We start from the raw sequence: 17648 nt of genomic DNA, 5'->3' as shown, positions 1-17648 counted from the left end.
GGGGATTCCTGCAGAGCTGCAGCATCTGCTAAAACACATCTTTTTCCACATGAGCATTACCAAATTCAGGTGATGCTCTTCCCTTTTCCCAAGCTGGTTGATCTTGTTTGGATCTGCCTGGGAAATGGGGCTGTCCCTGGTGGACTCAAAGCTCTCCTGCTCTCCATTGCTTGTAAAGTCCTATCTATAAAACAAACAAAAGGTTCCACCTATAAAACCCACCCACTTTGCAATTGAAAAAGTAGGATAAACATAAGCTGACGCTTGAGACTTTAAAATCATGTTTCAGAGAGCAAATTGTCACCTGCAGGACTGGATTTAGTGAGTGATCTAATGGGAGGCAGCCCCGCCCATGGTGGAGGGTTGGAGTGAGATGGTCTTTAAGGTCCCTTCCAAGGAAACCATCCTGTGATTCCATGATTCTGTGATTTTCAGAAGGGCTGTGCAGCCCCAGGGCTGCTCAACTGGAGCCCAGCAATGTCTGTTCAGCACTTCCAAAGGCAGGGAAAATTCAGCAACACAACCCCTAAAAATGTTCAAGTTAACACAAAGTGGTCAGTCAGGCACCACCAGCCCCAAGGGGAAAGTTTGGACACCAGTTTCTCCAATTTCTCCCTGCCATGCAAAGCAAACAGTCCCAGGAAAACCCCTTTCACTGCAAAATGCAAATTCCAGGAATTCTTTGCTTATATCCAGGAGTGGAGTCAAATGTGACAGGCTGGGGGGGTTCCCCTGGAGAAGAGAAGGCTCCAGGGAGAGCTGAGAGCCCCTGGCAGGGCCTAAAGGGGCTCCAGGAGAGCTGGAGAGGGACTGGGGACAAGGGATGGAGGGACAGGACACAGGGAATGGCTTCCCACTGCCAGAGGGCAGGGATAGATGGGATATTGGGAAGGAATTGTTGGCTGTGAGGGTGGGGAGGCCCTGGCACAGGTTGCCCAGAGAAGCTGTGGCTGCCCCTGGATCCCTGGGAGTGTCCAAGGCCAGGTTGGAGCAACCTGGGCTAGTGGAAGGTGTCCCTGCCCATGGCAGGGGGTGAACAAGATGGGATTTAATGCCCCTTCCAAGCCAAACCAGTCTGGGATTCTGGGATTCCTGTTTAACCCCAGTCCTGCTCCACAGGGATGTGCTCCCACTGGAGGCACTGCCCTGGGCTGTGAAGGGACTTCACTGCCAGGTCTCAAGCAGGTTTGCAGGAAAATTCTGGGCTTGTCCTGTCCAGGAGTTGGACTCAATGATCCTTTCGGTTCAGGATATTCTGGGATTCTGTGTTAAATGAAGGAGCAGCAGCCCTTTGCTGTCCCTGGTGCAGCTGGATGTGCTGCAGACAGAGCTTTGCTCAGATTCCTCCCTCCCTGGCACCATGTGTGCTCAAATCAGTGTCTTTGGGATTAACTTTGGAATAACTGACTCCTGTCAAAATAAACATGGAGAATTCTCAGAACTCCCTGAGCAGCAAAGGAAATCCCCTCAGAGAGCAGCTCCAGCACAGGGGTTTGCAGTTACACTGAGAAACTTCTGCTTGTTTAACAGAGAGGTTTCTCTGGGGTAATAAGACCTTTCCAGGGCTGTGCCAGGGATTTTCCACGAGCTTGGTCAGTGGGAGCTGCTCTGGTCATAGACATGGAGTGAGATCACCCCAGAGATCCAACCACAGATCCCAGGGAGTCCTCGGGGTGGGAGCTGGGAGAGGAGCTGGGGGAGGGAGGCTTTCACATCCCCTAATTACCAGTCATGCTCAAATCCCATAAAACAGCCCCAAGGCTTCTCCATTTCCCTTGGAGCAGGGAAAAACCTCTTGCTGGACAGGCTGAGAGGCTCTGTCCTGCCTAAAACCCCACAGGCAGGGAGACAAAGGGAAAAGCCACGTGGCAGCATCCACCTCCAGCCCTGGGGCTCCCCAGGGAATGCCATGGTCAAAGCTCCTGCACCCCCCAGGCACTGGAATGGCACTGGGCAGAAGGGGCTTTGTCCTGAAATCCCAGGTCAGAAGATCCCATGGCTGGGGAACCTACAACTCTCTGTTGGTGAGGACAAAGAGGGAAGGGATTGGATTCCTCCAAGAGTCAGACCAAACCAACAACTGCAGCAGCCTCTGGGTCACAACAGCACTACAAACATCTCTCCTGAGGTTAAAAATTCCCCTTGCTCTGTGTGGATTTGTACATGGCATGGTGTGAAGGGGAGGTGTTTTTAAGGATACTCATGTCTGCACTCATAAGGTTACAGCCATAAGTGTTTTTCCCTAAAGTAGGTTTAAAAAAAAAAGGGACCAGTTTTCCGAAGAGAGCTTTGCTTTTGACACAGTTTCACTGGTTTGGGGGTGTCAGTTCAGGTTAGAGGTCTTTAACCTTCCACATCTTGGTCCTGCTTTCCCTACTGGTTGTAATCAACCAGAGCAACAACCCAACTGCTGGGCCCCATGAAAGCACAGGGACTTGGGCTATGAAATAACAGAACATCTATTGACTGAGCCCACCCCAGAGCTCTCAGATTTCCCCGTGGTAATGGCAGTGCACAGCAAACAGGCCCCATTCCCCTGGCAGGACCATGACACCATCCCAGCCCTCACTGGCAGCTCAGGTCGATACCAATCTCTGGTTTCATGCTGTCAGATTTCAGAAGGGGCCTGGTGTCTCCAGAGCACCAGAGCGAGTTGGAGAAAGTGACACTGAGGCACCAAGGAACCCCAGCACTTCTCCTGAAGCAGAGCTGCCCAGCTTGACCTTCAAAGATCATTTTCACTGCTCAAAACCACCACAATATCCCTCAGGACAAGGCCAGTGGCTGTTTTGATTGGCTCCTTCAGGAGCACACACATTGACCTGGCTGCTTATGGTTCTCCCAAACACAACCTGAGGAGCCTGTGCAGTGTCCAGCCTGTCTGGAGGGTGTTACATGACTCCAATCTCCCTCAGTCAAGTGCTGGGCTGTGCCCATGGGACAGAGGTCATGCTGCTTGCAGTGGAGACACACTCTCTCTCACAAAATGTCATGACTGCAAGGAAAAAGCCACTCCTGAAATTATGTGTGGAGTGATGTCCAGACTTTGCTCTCTAAGAGGAATTTGTTCTTTAAAAAGGAGTCCAACAGAAAACTCAGTGGATCCCAACTCCAGTAAGTGTGGAGAAGTAAAGGCAGAACCACACATGTCCCTTCTGAGGTCCCCAAGGAACCAGAGACACTACAAAGGGTTTTCTCTTCATCTCAGGAGGCCAAGGGAGGCAGGTTCTGAACTGCCTGGTAACTCAAGGGGAGCTGGACTTCTCCACCACCCAGGTCCTCCTGACAGCCCCACTGGCCAAACTCCACATGCTGAGATGGCCCCACAGGGACTGAACAACTTCCTTCATGGAAAGGGGAGAGGAAAGAAACTGAGCCCAGCACAGCCCAAGCCTGGCTTTACCGAGCCCTGTCCCAAACCCAAGCATGAACTTGGGGCAAGGCTCAAGGAACCTGCAAGCTGCTGTGTCCAAAACACTTCCCAGTGGGAAAACATAGGCAAAGGAACCATCCACTTCCACATCCAGGGAGGAGACATCTTCAGATGAGAGAAGGGAAGCCAAGCTGCCCCCAGTGCTCCAAGAGCCTCTGGCAGGTTCATCGGTTCATTCCTTAAAAATGGGCAGTGGGGATGGTGAAAGGATGAAATTTGGCTTTTCTGGTCTCCCCTGAAAGCCAGGAAATACAATTCCATCTGGAAGACTGGACAGCAGCAGGGGAAGCAGCAGAGCTGGTCCTGGAAGTGCTGTAAGGAACGTTGCAAAGGGGGAAAGGCAGTGGTGGGACTGGGGAAGCCACAAGACTACACAGAGGGAAAAGCAAGTGTTGAAAATGGCAGAGAGGAAGGCAAGAGCTCTGAAGAAATAAAAACTGAGGGGAAGAAGGACCTGAAAGAGCTGCAGCAAGTTCACCTTTTATGGGAACACTTGGATTTCTTCATAATCTCCCTCCTTGGTTGAGGCAACAAAGCATGGGGTGGCTTCAAAAGCTTTGAAACCAACTGCATCCCACTGGAAGGATGGGTCCAGCCAGCAGCAGAGCATGTGAAACCAATAAACAAGGGGGAAAATGAGTCAAGGAGGAAATTTTTATGAGGAAAAAAATAAGGCAGTGAAATAAGATCTTGAGAATGGTGCATTTCTTGTAAAACATTTTCAAGAGATGGCCAGAAAAGGGGGCTGATCCATTTGGGAGCTTGCACAAAGCATTAGGCATCCTGTGGATTCCTCTGCAGGATTGTTCCTTCACTGCAAGAAGACAGTCCCTTGGTGTGTTCAGCTGGAGCAGAGGAGACTGAGGGGAAACCTCAGTCCAGTTCCAATTCCTGGGCAGGGGCAGAGGAGGGGCAGGGACTGAGCTCTGCTCTGGGGGAGCAGGGACAGCACCCAGGGAACGGCTGGAGCTGTGTCAGGGCAGGCTCAGGTTGGATCTCAGGCAAAGGTTCTTCCCCCAGAGGCTGGTTGGGCACTGCCCAGGCTCCCCAGGGCAGTGGGCACAGCCCCAAGGCTGCCAGAGCTGCAGGAGGGTTTGGCTGATCCTCTGGGGCACAGGGGGTGACTCTTGGGGCTGGGCCTGTGCAGGGCTGAGGGTTGGACTGGATGGTCCTTGGGGGTCCCTTCCAGCTCAGCACAGTCTGGGATCCCAGGATCCCTGCAGACACAGCTGCTGAGGCTGAACAATTCCACAGGAGAAACCCTGTGGGAACAAGGCCCAGAGCACCAGGTACACAGGGAGCACCCTGAGAGAGCAGCCCGTCCCTCCTGCCCCTCAGCAGGGAGTATCTACAGAATTCACACATGAAATGAATCTCTGTGACCTGGGGGGTTCCATCAGTGCCTGTGCTTGGCATTCAGCAGCCACTACATCCTGTCTCCCATCCCAGCTCCAGGAACTTTCCAGTCAAACCCAGCACAGGTTCAGGGTGTTCACACAGTTCCTGGTGCTGCTGTGCAGGAAGCAAATTGGAAAAGCTGCTTTATTTCATGTCTGCCATTCAGAAAACGTGGCTTTGCATCCTCTGGGCTGTGCTGGGGGATGCAGACGTGGGAGCACAGGGGTGTGGGGATGCAGCTGGTCTGGGGGGACAGTCAGGGACAGCACTGAGCCCTCCCCACACAATCTCTGTGAGGGGCAGGGGGGTTTCAGTCACAGTAATGCTGAACTGCTTTAATCACATCCAGGAAGGAATCCAAGAGTCCCCCTGAACAGCCACAGCTCCAGGACAACCCAGTCAAGGGAAACAGAGGCTTCCCCTGGGTTTAAGGCAATAAAACCCAGCTCAGTTCATCCCACAAGTCCCAGCTGCCCCAGGAGGGTGATGGCAACATACTGAGCACATCCAATTTCTCATTCCACGGCTTTCCTGCCGTTCCCTGGCCCCCTCCCTAAATCCCTTCAGGTCACAGCCATGACAGGCTGGCACTGCTTTGGCTCTTTGCATTCACCCCTCACCGTGAGGGATCTAAACCTCAGCTGGGTTTAGATACACAGGCCCTACATCTGGGGGAGAGGTGAGTTCTCCTGGACAAACACTCGGGTTTCCTTTCCCAAAGCAATGTTTTTCCCTTTAGGTTTGTCAGTTTGATCATCTGCTAATGAAATATTTTAAAAGAAAAGCAAATGTCAACTGGTAACAGCAGCAAACCACAACCACTGACTAATTAAAGCCTTTTTCTAACACACAGAAACCAAGACCACCCAACGGCAAGAGCAGAGCTGATAAATCCTGCTGGAGATTGCTCACGTCTCTTTGGCCCCCCTTTGCAACACACAGGAAGGATGAACCGTAATTGCATCCCACAAACACACTACTTATTACCTGATTTTTGCATTTTTTAAAGATAAACGGTAGCATTAGACCAGAGCTGAATTCCTGAGGCAGACTCTGAATTACCTGGAGCCGAGATTTAAGATATACATCAAATTAAGACCTTGCATCCATTCTGGTTTGAGCTATTTTGGTTGGGTGGGATGAAAATCACATGAATATAACCCTTCTTTTGTTCCCCACCCAAAACCCAGGCATCAGCAGACATCTCCCCAGATCCTCCTTATAATGGGAACAATCATTAGCAACATCATTTTCAGAAGGCTCTGGAAAGATTAAGATACAGAGAACACCTCTGTCACATCAGAGACAGCTACAAGATGAATTTGTGCTCTTCACCCATCTTCACTCAAACACCCACTCAGAAAAGAGATGGAGGTGATTGCTAACTTAGAGACAGCTCAAAACCAGGGAATTAGTGCAGTCTGGAGTACCTGTGGATCTGGAGGGCCAAGCTTTTACAGTGGCTGAAATCCAACTACCTCTGGCCTTCTGCTCACCTCCACGAGGCACCTGCACTGCCATCACTGTAACCAGTAACTCCCACACAGCTGTGACACTCAAAGAGAAATAAATGGGACACTTACCCTCCTTCAAAGATCTTGATCCTGACTGGCTCCCCTCGTTTGGTCACAAGAGCCTCTTCTTCTGCTTTTCCTCTTTTCTCCTCTTCCTTCTCAGCTCTAGTTATATCTTTTCGACCTTCATTAGAAAGGAGCGAAGGCAAATGAACCTATCTCCCCAAAAGAGCAAAACAATCAATGATTACATACAAAATCACTCTAAGACAGACCAAACAGCCTCAGCAAGAGCCAGCAACTCCTGCAGGTGCTGCTCCTGACAGCCAAGGGCAGGAATTGGGACACATTCCTAACAAGCACATATGCCTCTGGATTTTGGTTGGGTTCTATTTACTGTGACCTGCTGTGGGTTTTTAAATCACTCCCTGCATATGGTGGCTCCATATTATCCAACTGGAAAACTGAGGGATAAAGAGAAGTGTCTTGGCTGGGGTGACTCTGTGTGGTGGAGCCATGGACCTCCGTTCCCAAATCCACTGCTCTGTCCTTGGATAATCCTCTCTCCAACATCTACATCTGCAAAAGTCTGGAGAGAAGGCATCTGCAGAATTCATCCACTTAACCTCAACCCCTGGGTTTCCCCCCACATACACACACACTCACACAAAGCTGGACTTCAGCCATCTGGGCTTGACATAAATCACTCGACAGTCGGAGCTCTCGGGTGATTTCCTCTCACCGAAACCCCGTTGCCAAGGGCACAGCACAGAGAAAGCCACAAAACCCACGGGAGAAAATAATCCTCCACCTCCCCACATGTTCCCAGGGTAAAATCTGCTCTTTCACTCTTCAAGTTGCCACCTTGTTTAGGGGGTTTTTGTGTCTAAGCCTTGTTTAGGCCAAGGTTTAAGTCGTGCACTGACAACTCACTTACATGTTGAATGTTCTTTGTTGTAGTAGTTGGACCTAAACATTAGAGCTGCCTCTTTAGCTTTGTACAAAGCAAGGAGAGCATGAAATGTTGGGAATCCTGCCCTTCTAAAGCCCAACAGGACAAATAACAGGGGTCTCCAGAGCTCTGAAGGAGGAAAGCAGGTTGCCTTTCACCCCAGGTCACTTTTTAGACCACATTTTGATGTTCAATTGAATTATCCATATCCTCACTTTATATATAATACATAAAGAGTTTTTACCAGAGTTTTTAGAGGGATTTTGGCCTGAAAGTCTAAAGCAGAGCTGGTCACCCTTGGCAAGAGTGGCAGCTCTCAAGGGTGACTCACCTGCCCCACCTGAGCCCTCATCTTAAGGGGGATGAATCACCCAAAAGGAGCCTCTTTGTCTCCCGTGGTTACAGGGGAAGCCACAGAGTGAACAGCTCAAATGGAGACATCCAAAATTCCATCAGGCTGCTGGAACCACCACGGGATGCTCAGCAGGAGGAGGGGTGGGCTCACTAAAACAGCAGCTTTGCAACCCTGAGGTCAAACACTTCAAACCTGCCCAGCAATTCCAGGAGCTCCACTTGAGCCTCTTTGCCCTTGGGACCGGCTGGTTCAGATCCACAAGTCACACCCACACACCCTCCCTAGATGCCTCCTGGGATGGTCCCTGTCCTGTCCCAGCTCCCTAAAGGTGCCCAGCAATTGCTAGAGGAAGGGCAGTGAGGACAGAGCAGAGCCAGGAACCATTTAACAACTGAACAGCTGGAATGGTCTCCAGCTGCTGTCCCTGGGCATGGAGACATCTGGGGGGGAATCAGTGGCAGAGCACCTTCCAAATAAACCTCCTGAGATGAGCAATGCCAGAACACTGCCAGTGACAACCTTCCCAGGGTGGGAGTTTTACTGAGGAATACAAAACAATTGACTTTCTAGATGTAGCATGAGGTTTATTTATTGCAACTTTTGAAAGCACAGAACACAGACAGATGAAAGGCACCAGAGAGCCAAAATCATACAGTCACCACTATCCCCTTTTACAATCTCATTGAATTTACAAAGTGTGCAAGCCCAGTACAGTGTGTTTATCCATCCCTACATGCAGCTGGTGCCCACAGTCCCTCCAGAATTATCTGCTCAGCAAATCCCACTGGGAATTTAAAACCCAAGTCAAGTATGTAGACAGCACATCCAGGACTAGTGCTTGCTGGGAGCTTCTGCATGCATAATGGTACAAAATATCAGAGCCTTTTGACATCTTCTGCTGTGTTACTGACAACTTAGAGTTACACAAAGAATTAAATATTGAAGGGAAAGAGCTGGAGCAGAGTTAAGGGAACTTTCAGCCTCGGATTGATGCTGCTGCCACACACATCCTGTTAATCACCCACCACGCCACTTCCTAATCTGTGCCAGCCAGATGTATTTTAAATACTAAACTCAGGATTTCACTCCCACTGATCAGAAATTCTTCCTCTGCTTGGCATGAATTCAAGTTCTCTTCCCTGAAATTACCACACTTCCTGCAAACCACGCTCCAGGCTGGGTTTAGGCTCCACCGTTCTCCAGGTGAATTTGGCAGGACAAACTCTTCCTTTTGCAAATTGTGCCATGAAAACCTTGACTTGCACCACCAGTCAGATTAGAGGGGTTTTTTAACAGGTTTATGAGCCTTTGGAGCAAATGCATGCATGAAATGTGTATTTTGATGATGAAGGACTGAACCTTCCTGTCTGGAATTTAACCTTTCATTTCAGGGTCTGAGGGTCTCCTGTCTCTGAACACACCCTTGGTGGGCACTTTAGCACCATGTCAAAGAGCAAAGCTCGGAGAAGCACAGGCACTTCTACTGGAGAATGAAATCAAGGGTGGTACAACACCAGTCAGATCAAATCCTTTGAAAAATAGTGCATAAATATCAAGCCTTGGTGTGCTTATTGCACTGCTCAGGTAATTATCTGCCCCTGTGGCCCCAGAAATCTGCCTTTTGGATTTCTGCAGAAGGATGATGGAAATGCTGAATAGAAATAAAGATTTATTGAATCAAAGCAACTCTACTGTGTATTTTAAGACATATTTATAAGCAGCAGCTGCAGCAGCGATTATGATAAATTTAATATTCAGAGTTCATTTCATGATACAGAAATAAAATGAATAATCCATCAATATAAATTGACTTGAGATGAATATCAAATTGCCAAATCTTTAGAGCAATTCTGTTGGCTAATCTACATGAACATGATCTGGATTAAAGGGATCTGTGTGGTTCAGCATTAACCCAGAGGGGTAAATCTGGCCTTAAAATGAGATACAGAATATTAGGCAGCTCACAGAGGTGTCTTAAAGACTTCTTTGCCCACATGGCCACTGCCATTGGGAGCTCTGCCCCTGTGAGCTGTTTGCCTTGCTCCTCTAAACTCTAAACCAGGTCTCAAATACCCTCGGAGAGCTGGGAAAGCAGGTGGACAGTCACAGGCATGGAATGGGCCCCAGGACATGGGTGTTTAACAAGACCCTGGGTCTGACCTCCTGAGGCACTTTTAGAAATGTCACTGCATGCCTTCACACTTCTTCGGGGGCCTAAATACACTTGCAAATCTCCCTTTAATATTTTTAAATACTTTTAAGCATGCCTCTCCATGTTCATTAATGTGAGATGAGCAGATGCACAACCAGGCAGAATCCTATTTCCCCAAGGTAATCCTTTCTCATTTAGAACAGGCAAAATGGAGGGAATTAGAACAGCATTTACGAAAAAAAAAAAAAAGAAGAAGAAGTTGTAAAGCTATTTGAAATATCAAGACAAATGCAAATGAGGTGTAATCCTTTGTGCTTGAGCAGGGGTGGTTGGTGGTGAGGTGGTGATTCCTACAAGCTCTTTTGATTACAAGGCAAGTAGAAACTGGAGAACAGAAATGTGGAGCCTTGGAGCTCACCTGCCTGCTCTGGTTTTTGGTTACAGTGGGGTTTTGCTGCCTCACTCTACAAGTTTCACCGAGAACAAGCGCTTCCCAACCCCAGAGGGGGCTGAGTAAACCCCTATTAACCCAACAACAGCGATTCCCCGTCCCTCATCCCCCTCTCCCCACGTGTGGATGAGGAGAAATAGATAAGATTGCATTACCTCTGTCATTTTGGGCTTCCTGGAGCTGGCTGGGACCAGCCTGCCTGCCTCCGGACGGGGAGCCGTGGCCATGGTGTAGGTCTCCTTGCTCACCTTCTGCTTGGACCTCAGGAGGGACAGGGCTGCCTTGGTGGAGATCCCGGGCAGGTTGGGGTTGTAGAGGCTGATGCACCAGCTGGCATAAACCGAGGAGCGCCGATCCACTTGCTGGATGTGATTTGGCTTGATGTAGTTTAAATAGCACCAACTGACATTAGTGGTTGTGTGGAGGCTGGGGAACTGAAGTACCTTCTTCGTGTCTGTACCTTCTCGAGACTTCATTGCACTCTGGGTGCCCTCGGACGGCGGGGCAGTGCTCGGGGGGGTCGGTGGAGATGGCTCCACCTGTTCTTTGGAGTCTTCTTTCTTCACGGGTTGCAAAGGTGCCTTGCTGAGGAACTGTTTGCCAGCTGGCTGCTCATACTCTTCCAGTGCCTCAAAGCTTGGAGAACCTGAATGGGACACAGCCTGCTGCAAACTGCTCGGGGTTTCCTTTGGCTCTGACTGCTCTGTGGACAAACTAGGTGGTGCTTCAACCTCGACCCTGTCCTGGCTTTCCGCAAGGAAGTGAGATTTCTCCTGCTTTTTCCCTTCCTCTATTGCACTGGGGGGCTTCACCACTTCCAACTTCTCTTCTGCTTCAGACACTTCCTCCTCTTTCACTCTCTTCTGCTGTTGTGTTTCCATCGTCAGCTCCAAGCTGCCGGCTGGGGAGAGCATCCTTTTGCTTCCCCCGACCGTAGCTGGGCCCCCTTCCAGGCCGAGGACGCTGTCGGAGGGGCAGGTGAGGGGCATGTACCCCTTGCGCTCGGGCAGGGGCAGGGGCACCCTCAGGTAGGGGCTCTGGAAAAGGCTCCTCTGCTCCTCCGTGATCATCTGGGCCAGGTCGAAGCCCAGCCCGTGGACGTCGGCGCTGCACACCAGGGCACCCTTGGGCGGGCGGTCGTTGAATTTGGGGAGGACGATGGTGGAGGAGCTGCACTGGGACTGGGTGACCAGGATCTGGGAGAGGGTGGTGTACATGGCGCTGCCGTAGGACGGCATGTTCGTCTGGATGCGCACGGGCACCACCAGGGACACCATCGGCTCCGAGCGCGGGGGAACCACCAGCTGGGTCACTGTCATGGACACCGAGGGGCTGGCAGTGCAGGTCAGAGGGTGCAGCCTGCTCTCGGAGTCGTACTCTGTGCACGGGGACAGGCTGGAGGCTCCTGCTGCCGGGAATAAACTGGATTTGAGCTGTGGTAAATGTCCACCAGCTTCACCTGGCAAGTGGAGAGCAAACTGAGACTGGAGAGGCAGAAAAAAGGCTGAGGGGATGGGAGAGGAGCCAGGGTAGTGCACGGGCAGGAACGAGGGATGCCTGAAGGACACCTCGGCAGGGTGAGACATCAGTGGCGGAGCGATGTGGAGCGGGCCCGGGTGGATGAGCGTCTGTGGGAGAGGCAGCGGTGGGGTCTGGAATATGGAGGGAGGGATCTGGGGCATGGAGAACTGAGCAGAGAGGATGTCAGACATGGTGTGTGCAGCAAAGAGCTCTGCAGACTGCCCTGGCTGCGGCAGGAGGTGCTGGTAGGGGAATATGGAGACCTGCGGGGCCAGGAACTGCTTCTCGTGCAGCGTCAGCTGTGGGACGGGGTGGTGGAACACCTGCAGGGCCTCCGTGTAGGGCGGGCTGTAGGTGGGCTCAGGGCTGTCCTTTGGCTGGCTCTTCTCACTGGGGTAAGTCCCGTGAGAGGGCAGAGGGGGTGAAGAGCTCGGCTGATGGGGCAAACTGGTGGAAGGAGATTTACTTGAGGAAGGAGCTGGATCTTCTGTCTCTGTCCAGCCTGTGGGAGCCGGGTCTGGGTCGTGCTCTGGGTGCCTGGTGAGGGACGCCTGCCGGACCAGGAAGCATTTCCTCCTCTCCTGGGAAGCCGAGGAGCTCGAGGGGCCGGGGGTCGAGGCAGGAGTGGACGACAAGCTCCCGTAGTCAAACGATTTGCTGCGTGTCTCCGACATCTGGGAAGGGTGGGACACGTTGGGTGTCTGCTCAGAGGCAGATCTCCGCATTTCCCTGGAGTGGTGATGGTGGCTCGGGACCATCAGCATGTGTGAGCCGACGCCAGGAGGCTTCGGGTGGGACTCGGAGGGCTGGCTGCTGGGCTCTGGCTTGCTGTGATCATCCCGATCGAAGGACACGGAGTGGCTGGAGCCGTGGGAGACGCTGCTCTCCTGACTTGGGCTGCGGGTGAGAGACACGGACTCGAAGCTGGACTCCCCGGAGGACTGAGCCATCTCCGCCAGCCGGAGCCGCTTCTTTTTGGGTGGGAGTTTCTCTGCAGGGAGCTGGGAGAGGGTCTGGCTCCTCTGCGGCCACTGGAATTCCTCTGTTTTCTCTGGCTCTTTTGGAGGAGGTTCTGGCTCTGTTTCTGGCCTGTCAGGCTCTTCTGTGACCAGAATCTCTGGCACCTGGATGTTGTGCTGCCGGACCAGCCGGGGCTGCAGGGAGTGGGGCGGGCGGCTGTGCTGGGGCGTCGGCTGCGACGGGAACTGGGACAAGGGCTTGTCTTCTTCCAAGCTGCTCCCCTGCTCGATGGAGTCAGACTTCTCAAAGGAGCTCGTGTGCTGGATGACAGAGATCTCCTTGGAGGTCGTTCTCCTCTCCTTGCCCTCCCCGCTCGAGGCCGGTTTGGTGTTCCTGGGATGGAAGGTGGCACTGACGTCAGAAGGGGCGGATTTACCCGGATCTGCTGGTGACTTCATGGATTCACGGGTCAGGTTCAGAGCGACATCCGACGACGCCGGGTTTGCAAACTGAGCCCCTGGCCCGGCGCTGGAGGAGGGGGTGTCAGACACTTCAAAAGCTGGAGGCTCCTCGTCGTCACCAAGACTCTTCTCCTTCCGCCTTTTGCGGAGTGGGGTGAGCTCCAAAGTGCTCCCCAGCTTGTAATGCATCATCTGGGGCCACGGGTCAGGATCTGCAGCGCCTTTCTCAGTCTCTGAAGAGGGATGGGAAGCGGAAGAGCGAGGCTTGGAGAGCTGCAGTTCTGAGCAGTAGTACTTCTTATGGGCTTCATAATTGTCCCTTTTCTTGTAGCGAGCACCGCACACGTTGCACTCGTACATGAACCCTTTCACCTTGGGGCCCTTCCGTGACTTTTTGGTAAGATCGCTTTCCTTGGTTTCAGGCTCCTCGGGAGGTTTGGAAACAGTTTCTTTGTTGGCAGAGCCGACCTCCTCTGAGACGTATTCCACTCCCAAGGGCAGCTCAATAGCTGGTTGTCGTTTTAGCGTTCGAGGGTGAGAAGAAAACGCTTGACTGCGGCTTAAGACTTCAGGCTCCATGATGTGATCATCAAATGAGTAGCTACCTCTAAAGGTGTGTGGGGAGCTTATAGTGCATGCAGCAGAAGGCATTGAGTGGCTTCTTAGGAGAGGCACTGTCTCTGTGGCACTGTGGGATTGCTGAAGTGACAACAATGATTGTTCGGGCTTAATTTTTTCACCGTGGGATGCCAACACTTTGGAAGCATCCAACTGGCTACTGGAACCAGACTTGATATCGAACTGGAACGGTTCTCTATATACACCAGACTTTGGAGATTCGATGCTGCTACGTCTAGATAAAGAGCTTCTTCTAGGCTTAACACTATCTATTTCACTGGTATCTACGACAGCTTCGTTAATTGTAATTAGCTTAGTGATGTGTTCAATCACCTGTGTTCTAGGCACAGACAACGGGACCATGCTGGGCTTCTCATCCGTGGACAGGTGTGGAAACCCCTGGGTGGTGTTGGCAGCCAACGCCGCCGTCCTTTGCCCGATTCTCCCACACTTCCCAAAAATAATCTCTGCATAAGATTTGGCGTTGGTGTTCGGGGGGCTGATCTGCTGCTCTGCACTCTCTGACCTGGAGAAGTATCCTGACTCGGTGCTGCCTTTGCTGCCGGGGCTCAGGAAGGCCTGTTCATCGATCACCTTCTTCCTCTCGCTCAGGCGGAGCGCGAGTTTCTGCTTGATCGTGTGGGTGTCCTCGGATTTATGGCTCAGGGCGTGGTCTGACGAGGGCTCCACGAACTGGCTGCTGTCCTCCAGGGACTGGGACATGCTGGAATGGGACAAGGAACACCGGTCGTGGCTGGAGCCTTGGCTCCCTGCACTCAGCAAGCTGCTGGACAGCAGGCCATGCTTCTGCCTGGGGGAGAGCTCGACCGAGTGCCCCGACATCGCGCCCGTCTCCTCCTCCGAGTCCGTGCTCTCCCCTTCCGTGGGCTCCTCAAAGTCCTCCCCGCCGATCCTCTCCATCTCCAGGCTCGATGGATACATCTCTGCTCCGATCCCTGAGGCCAGCCCAGCTTTTATCCGATGAGCGTGAGATTTCCTATGTTTGTACAAATTGCTCTTAGTCTTGAAAGAGAAGCCACATGGAATGCAGGGGTAGGGCCTCTCGCCCGTGTGCGACCTGATGTGTTTCTGGAGCACGCTCGGCTTCGCACAGGGCCTGCTGCAGTACTGGCAGATGTACTTGCCTGGCTTTTGGGGTTTCTTTTCCTTCTTGTGCACCTCCTCGGCCTGTTTCAAGGAAACCTGGGAAGGGCGAGGGATGTAGACCTTTTGAACGGACGGCATGTCCTCTCCGGGAATGATCTGCGAGTGGGAAGGCAGGAGCTGGCCGTGGTGAGAGTGGAGCCCGGGGGATGAAAAGGAGCCAGAGGGCCCCGGTCTCACTGGATCAACTAGCTGCCACGTGGGGCCCTCGAGGACATGCTCTGGCTTCCCCGGGGACATAAATGCTGGTGACAGTGCGTGCTGCTGAAGCTGCGAGAGGTGGGGAGGGTGTTCGAAAGAGGAAGGCTTGGGTTGCTTCTGATGTCCAGTCTTCTCCTGAGACTCCTCTCTTGGAACGGGCAGAGGGCCAGAAAAGTGCTGCTGCGATATGATATCTCGGAGAGGGGTTCCTTGGGAAGGAGCAGAGCTGCCCTGGTACGTAGTTGTGGATGAAATACTGGCTTGGAAAGCCTCTCCTTTGGGAAGCCTCTGTCTTGGACTTTCCTCAGCCTTTTTTGTGCTCTTCTGGCTTTGTTCAGGATCCATGACCTTAAAAGGGTCTCTGAATGCTATTTTGGGAAGGTTTTGGCAGGCTTCATTTATGAATAATAAAGGTCTCCTCTGTAGATTCCCTGTTTTGCCTGCATTTGCTACGGAGCTGGAGCCACCAGGAGATGGTTGTTGATTTAAGATTTTACTAAAGTGTCACTAGTTGCTATTTGATTCAAAAAAAAAAATGTTTCAAGGTCAATAAAGTTCACATTGGTAACACATGACAAACTACTTCAAAGAGAGAAAACTTTCCAAAACTTTTAGTCCAAATATTTTCCTTGTGAACTTGGTTAAGGCTTTAAACCTTGCCATTTTATTTCAGTTGACAGTGGCAAGCCTTCAAAGTCAAGATGCAACCCACAATGTGTCTCTTGTTTGTTATGCAAACCTTTGAAAACTTGAGACTTTAGTGCTCATCTCATAAGGATCTTTTTCTTTTTTTTTTCCCGTGCAAGGAAAATAACACTGAATGGTGTATGTCCCCCTGTGTCTTCCTTCTGTTCCACTTTTGAGTTCAAAAGCCTTGGAAAAGTATTTCCCACATTTCTGTAATTACATCCAAAAGAAAAACAAACAGAGAAAAAAATTATTTCAGCTTTTGTATTTAAGTAATTAAATGCTGCTAATTCCATGGAGGATAACAATAAATATTTTGCACAAAAATAATTCAGAATAACTAACTGATTGTCTCCCATTCACAAGACATTACTTTTAATGGTAATCTAAACATAAATTGTACTCAGTCAAACCTCAGGGACTCAGTTTAATGCACACATGACCTGGCTCTGTGCAGTAACCAGAGACAGGAACTTGAAACACAGACAGTTTGGAAAAATGTATTAAAAGGATTTCAAACTCGAATTCCTTCTAATCTCCTGCAAACATTTAGGGGTTTAAAATTGTTGTAATTATATTTCCCTTCCAAACTGGCTACACAGGAACGCTGCCCGACTCCAAAGCCTTGTGCAGCACATCCATTCACTGACAAACAAGCAAATCTTTGCTGCATAAAATCCTCTCCTGAGCTCACAATAATCTCCAATGTCATTTCCAGCAAAAGCAGGTAAAGAGGAAGCACACATAGGCTTTTACTGAAATGTTGCCTCTTTAATTTCCTGCCTTTTGTCACCAAACAATGGTGCAAAATCCAATTTCTGTGGCATATTTCATAGAGGGGAGTATCAAAATTGGCTGTTTCTGAAGGGGACCATGAGTGTGGATGGAACCAATAACACCCATCACCCTTGTCAGCAAATACAGCTGATGAGGAGACACTCAGGGAGGAAACACTCTGATTGCACTGGAATAAAACAGCAGCTCCAAGGGATGGACTAGAAATGGGTGGGATACTCCTAAGGAAAATAAGGATGGTGCTTTTTAAGTGCAGAAAATTGATATGTGTGGTTTCCAATGAGAAAAGGTCTCTGGTCCTTCTCTGGGAAGCTCTTGGCTGCCTCAGGGTGCAGTCCCTGCTAGGACAGTTTAATGATGGGACATTGCTCCCAGCCCTGAGCTCCCACCCTGCCCTGTGCAGGGGGAGGGAGCCTGGATGGGGCTGCAGGGCCAGCCCAGCACTGAGACTGGAGTTCTGCAGTGGCCCAGCTTCATCCTGAGGAGCACCAGTGAAGAGCCAGCAGGGGAGGCTGTTGGGTTCAACACAGAGTCCTCCCAGGATCCCCCACTCCTTATCCATTCCTACAGCCCTGCACTGCCCACACTCCATGACAATGAGACAGGGGCTGTAAGGTGACATAATTTAATTTATACTCCCTGCAGTCCATGAGAAAAGGGACATGGGGTACACGGTGATTTAGTTCAATTCAGCAGAGTCTAAAGATGTAGCAACACCCTGGGACACATCCCGACCAACAAGACTTCAAAAAACTGTCCAAAAACTGTCTGTTCTTTGGACAACTCACCTTAGATGGCCAAAAGTCAGGGTACAAGTCCTTGGACACAACCCCCTGTACTATCCCTGACAAAGGCAGGTGCCAACGAGGGACAAAACAGGGGCAATGCCTCCCACATCAAGGTCTCAGTTCTGAGAGATTTTTTTGCCCTGAGATCCCATCTCTGACTGACTGGATTAGTGGCTTCTCCTCCTGGCCAGTTGTGAC

At 51.0% G+C, this 17648-nt stretch overlaps 1 protein-coding gene across 7 annotated transcripts in view; it reads right to left on the bottom strand.

Annotated features, from left to right (window-relative positions):
* Positions 1-17648, bottom strand: part of HIVEP3 (HIVEP zinc finger 3) — a 300052-nt gene that overhangs the window by 52930 nt on the left and 229474 nt on the right. For all 7 annotated transcript variants that reach the window (XM_064635223.1, XM_064635225.1, XM_064635227.1 and 4 more), the window contains 2 exons: positions 10411-16077; positions 6415-6560 (listed from right to left, as the gene is read on the bottom strand). In XM_064635223.1, coding sequence (XP_064491293.1) covers positions 6415-6560; positions 10411-15525 — 5261 coding nt within the window. In that variant the 5' untranslated portion in view covers positions 15526-16077. The remainder of the gene's footprint in view (positions 1-6414; positions 6561-10410; positions 16078-17648) is intronic.

Source organism: Pseudopipra pipra, chromosome 24, assembly GCF_036250125.1.
Source record: "Pseudopipra pipra isolate bDixPip1 chromosome 24, bDixPip1.hap1, whole genome shotgun sequence".
NCBI lineage: Eukaryota > Metazoa > Chordata > Aves > Passeriformes > Pipridae > Pseudopipra > Pseudopipra pipra.
Note: the sequence above shows the minus strand (reverse complement) of the source record. Positions and strands in the feature narration are given on the sequence as shown.